Source organism: Anopheles aquasalis, chromosome 2, assembly GCF_943734665.1.
Source record: "Anopheles aquasalis chromosome 2, idAnoAquaMG_Q_19, whole genome shotgun sequence".
In the NCBI taxonomy this organism is placed as follows: domain Eukaryota; kingdom Metazoa; phylum Arthropoda; class Insecta; order Diptera; family Culicidae; genus Anopheles; species Anopheles aquasalis.
The window spans coordinates 58450647-58455885 of record NC_064877.1 but is presented as its reverse complement, the minus strand read 5'-3'; the positions used below and the strand labels follow the sequence as shown (position 1 = coordinate 58455885).

General features: G+C 47.3%; 1 protein-coding gene across 1 annotated transcript; it reads right to left on the bottom strand.

Moving 5' to 3' along the window:
* Positions 1–267: 267 nt before the first annotated feature.
* On the bottom strand, positions 268–3914 carry LOC126576041 (uncharacterized). The gene is made up of 5 exons (XM_050237122.1): positions 2832–3914; positions 2546–2758; positions 2022–2024; positions 623–1918; positions 268–555 (listed from the first exon to the last, which is right to left on the bottom strand). The coding sequence occupies exons 1-5, from the start codon at positions 3904–3906 to the stop codon at positions 362–364; spliced, it is 2781 nt and encodes a 926-aa protein (XP_050093079.1). The 5' UTR covers positions 3907–3914; the 3' UTR covers positions 268–361.
* Positions 3915–5239: the final 1325 nt, after the last annotated feature.

The window sequence follows — 5239 nt, the reverse complement described above, 5'->3', positions numbered from 1 at the left end:
GTTGTTAACTAATCTATAAACTTAACTAACTACAACTATCTAGTTTACCTGCAAAACTATATGTCACGATGTATCTTTTATGTAAATGAATCAGATTTATATGAAAACATTTACGTATGATAATGAAATATTAAGACTATTAAGAGAGTGCTTTTCATTATTATTAACCAAACCCTCGATTCATTAATTCTCATTTCCATCGGGCAGGCAGATATGTAGTTAATAATAGTATTGATAACAACGGTACACTCCTTTTTTAATCCTTTATTGACGGTATGGAATCGTTTGTACTATTGGCAGGTCGCAATCGCGTTGCTGTGGATGTTACAATCGATAAAGAGCATCGCATCTCCGTTGGAGCTTAATCAATATAACCGCGGGTAGCGAGACCGTGCACCATCGGTACCACCGATTGCCGGTACAGTGCACCATTGTACTGAATATCGCGTAAGCGCTTCACCTTTTCCTTGTCGAAGAACGCATCGAAACTGATGTCAATACCTTCGCTGCGCTCCATCAGCATAACTGGCAAAAGACCAACAGCACAGGCGAGCCCTATTTGAAATAAAATCCGTTAGAATCTGATGTTGAAATAAAAAAATGGCAATACCATTAAACTCACCAAAGAACTCTTGACGCTCAAATTCCTCTTTGATTGTTTCAAGCGTTGGTACCGAATCGTAATTGCCACGTTTCAAAACCTCACACAGCGAACGATGGTAGAGCTGTATCAACTCGTCCAGCCGATGCTGGCGCACTCCATACCGGGGACAGTTGTACAGCGAATACACTAGATCGAGTCCCGGACTTCCGTAGCACGATAGCTGGTAGTCGACGAACATGGTCTCGCTCACCTTGCCTTCAGCGTCGTACCGGAACATCATATTGTTGCTCCAAAGATCGCCATGATTGAGCACTCGCAGCTTAGTAGCCGGATTGTTTGTATTGACACAATCGGCCAATCGCTGTTTGAATGTCGGCAGCAATGCCTTCAGTTTTTGGAGTACCGTTGGCTCCAGTTCAGGCCATCCGCTAGCCACTTCGATAAACTTCTCAAGCCCCTCCTCGAACACCTGGAAGATGCGATACTCGTCGACGCTGATCCGTGGATTGTAGAATCCGTACGAGTAGCGATCGCGCAGCAACCGTTCGTTCTCGGTGCTCTGAGCCGCGTACAGCATGGAGGCCGCATGGAATCGGCCAATCTTGCGCATTACCAACGCACAATGCTCATAGTCCAGTCCACCGGCAGTCCGATCGCACATCCGGAAACCGAGTGCCTTCAAGTCTTCGAACACGATCGTTCGGACCGGATCCGTGGTCGCATAGTAGCACCGAGCTCCGAATCGCTCCTCCGTGGTACCGTCGAAGTGGATGAGCTGCGACAAGGCCGGTAACACCCGCTGGAACGTGTCCGCCTCCTTGCGGAACGCATCGAGAATATCGAGCACGGTACCGCGATCGCCGACATCCGGCATACACTTGGCCAGCAGACGCTTCTCACTGGTACCACCATCGTACAGGACGCGTATCCAGAACACGTCGCTCAGATAGTTGTCACCGGCCACCGTCGCTGGACCGGCCGTAAAGCTCTCTATCGTGACCGGACGGCCAAGCTCATGTTCCAGCGATCGTTTGATCAACGATTCGGTCAGATAGCTGGGTAGCTGCGGTGGAACTCCTTTCGGGCTGGACATCTTGTTAACACTAATCTCGCTCGGAGCTTCGTCGGTTAGAGTCACTCTGAGTTCGCTCCTCGCTAATCGCATGCCATCGCACGTAAAGCCAGCAGTTGGGCTTAGAAATGATTTAGCGCAACTCGCAAAAAGTGTGGCCATCGTAAATCTATTCAACAGACACCAGCCACAAGCCGCCACGTGGCGTGTGCCTTCACGATAAGCACAATGATGAGCGGTTCCTCACTCAAGCGAATCATATCTACTCCGGTGAAGCTGGCATCAAGGAACTCATCTGTACAGACCCGGTAATTAGGCTTAGATTGTATAGCTTAACGCACGCACGAACTGTTTCGCAGTGAACAGTGGACGGCAGTTGATTAATGTGTGAGAACGGTTTTTGTCATCTCTTCATAAGTATGGAAATTGAAGTCTAATGATACGATGAGTTTGCTGAATCGTGTCACCCTCGAAGCAAGTACTTGAGACGTAGTTTGATTTGAAACGACCGATCACTGCTGGTTCTTCCTAATGATCTCGTTGTCATGACCGCATTGATAAGCGAATTCAACGGAGCAGCTGCTTTGAAGAGAACTTGTGTGGCGGGTATTTAATTACAAATGAACTTCGCCGTATATTGTTTGATATTTGATGGCGTCGTACGGTCATAAAACTATTATGTTCAATGTAAATATGTTGTTCTTCCATTCTAAAATATTCCACAGCTTTATTCGTTTGTTCCTTGTCCTTCCTACAAACTAGGTGTGTACGTTTTGCAGGAAGATATGATTCGACAGGAAGATCGACCTTTTTTTTCTAGACAGTTGATAGGCAGATGGAGTTGTACCTTCCGGGGGTCTGCTGTACCTATGAGCGCTTCACCAAGATCGAGTCCAGTAGTCCTTTGGCATCGAAGCGCTCCAACAAGGGTACAATCGATTTGCGGTACTTTGGTGCTGTGTACTGCATATGGCGAAGCCGCTCAGCATGATCCTTTTCGAAGAAACTGTCGAACGTCAGTTTAACGTCCTCGTTACGATCCATTAAAATGACCGGCAACATGGAGAGCCCACACACTAGACCTAGAACGAGTTAAGAGAACAAAGCTTGTGAATTATGCCAATTCCACGCCCCAATAAGCCACTCCACAATTACCAAGAAATTCATAGCGATCAAATTGTCGCTGAACTGCATCGAACGTGGGCAGGGGATGGCCCTGGTATCCAGCCAGCTTCAGTCCCGCCAGTAGCGAACGGTGATACACGTGTAACAGCTCGGGGATGCGATGCTCACGCACTTCTTGTCGGCTACTATTGTAAAAGAAGTAGACGAGATCGAGCCCCGGACTAGTGTAGTTTGAAAGCTGATAGTCCACGAACATCACCTCACGGGCGTCGTCACTGTCGTCCGCATCGTACCGGAACATCATGTTGCTACTCCAAAGATCACCATGATTCAGCACTTTAAACCCGTCCGCATTGGAGTCTTGGGACGTATAGCACTCGATCATACGCTGCGTATAAATTGGCTGCAGCGCTTCTAGTTTGCGCAGGATTTTACGATCCAGTTCTGGCCAATCTTGGGCCACTTCCAGGAACTTTTCCAATCCACTCTGAAACATACCGAGGGCAGGATTACACTGTACATCATCACCGGCACGGACCATTCCATGCGCATAACGGTTCGTGAAGAGTTCCAGCTCCTTCGGTCCTCGGATCACGAACGCCATCGATGCAGCATGGAAGAGACCGATCTTCTCCATCACCAGCGCACAGTGCTCAAAATTGAGGCCTCCCTTCGTACGATCGGGCAATCGGTATCCTAGTGCCTTCAGATCATCGAAGACAATCGTTTCCAAGGGTTGTTTCGACGCGTAATAGCACCGTGCACCGAATTGGACCGGTTCGGTGCCAGCTGGTGAAACTAGTGCCGAGAGTTTAGGCAACAGATGACGAAAAGTATCCACTTCCTTGTCGAACAGTTCGAGCCGATCGGCAAACTCTTTCACTAAACCCACGTCCACAATGATCTTTGCCAGAAGATGCACGGGCTCTTTACGGCCATTGCAGTGTACGGTGACCGAGAACACATCGCTGCTATAGTTATCACCCGGTTTCGTCGCCAAGCTGCCGGTAAACGAATCGATATGGATCGGGATACCTAGTTTCTCTTCCAGAATACCTTGGACCAGGGATTCGTTGAAGAAGTCTGGAAGACATTTTGTCGCCATGTCGTGCACGGTAGCGCAGCTGTAGAGATACTGAAAGACGCGTGCGGGATTCTTGCACACCTTCAATTGATTCAATTTTCTCGATTGCATACATTCACGACTACAACGTAATACGAGCCCCAATTGATAAGATTGTTGTGGATGGGATTCTATGTTTGGTCAACAGCACACCACCACAAAATCGGGCGAACGGTTGTCGGCATGTTTACGTCACCGCTTCTTATCGAACACACTAAGCGTTGTGTTTGAATAACCTTCGGTCAAGTATAAGGACAAGTGCCGCACTTGATTATGAAAGGAAGCAATACATGCAATAGAATATATATTGTGCGAATTCATCACATGCCTACATTCAATCGCCATGAGTGCGATCTTTCATCATTTCTTTATCGTTTCAATCCAGAAATCCTTTCGTCCAACTTACACCCAATTTCACGATCCATTTCTGGCCACTTGACGGAGATTTTCAGAAACATTGCCAACCCATTTTGAACCATTTCCATTTCCGGATTGCGCATAGCGTCGTCCCCGGGCCGTATTAAACCGTGGGAGTATCGAGAGGTCAAAACGTCCTCAGGCGGCATACAGCATCGAGGCACAATGGAACTGCCCCACCTTCCGCAGGATCAGGAGGAAGCTAGATCGGGCAACCGGTAAACGAGTGCCTTCAAATCTTCGAACACAATCGTCTCCAGTGGTTCACGATTGGCGTAGTAACGTAGTGGGCACCGACCGCGGTAAAGGTGGTCACGGACATGATGGACAAAAACCTGGGTAACAACTCGCGGAACGTGCGCACCTCCTTCTCGAACATGGCCAAGTTATCGGTGAACGCTCTCACGAACCCCACGATGAGAAACGTAGGAGGATAGCTTTCAATGACCTTTAAACATAATGCACTCACAATATCTTATCGGCAATGGTATACAGACTATTTTTGTTCTTTGGTCAACAACGTGCTGATATCAAGATCGTATGTCGACACAAACACCACGCAGCTTCCCTATTCATATTCTAATTCAAAATGCAGGCCATCTGTGAAACGCTGCACGTACACGAGACTATGCGCCAAAACGCCCAAAATAAGCACAACTACATACAGCAGATCACGAACAATTATTTAAACGCTTTAAGGTAGATGTTGTGAGAACGCAGTTGGGCTTTCCATACAACACAAATGTGTAACTAGCAGTTGGAGCTAACTTTAAACATCGAAGTATCGAAGTCCAACATCAAATAATAAAATCAGAACACTAGAAATTAGTGAACCAAATGCTTTGGTGGTACTGGAATACGCGTATCTATTCCACCGAAAATATGAAGGTCAATTAAG

Coding starts and splice junctions, on each gene's coding strand:
- LOC126576041 (XM_050237122.1), bottom strand. CDS start 3,906: ATGGCGACAAAATGTCTTCCAGACTTCTTCAACGAATCCCTGGTCCAA. Junction 2,759..2,831: donor TGATCGCTATGAATTTCTTG/GTAATTGTGGAG, acceptor AACTCGTTCTAG/GTCTAGTGTGTGGGCTCTCC. Junction 556..622: donor TGAGCGTCAAGAGTTCTTTG/GTGAGTTTAATG, acceptor TATTTCAAATAG/GGCTCGCCTGTGCTGTTGGT.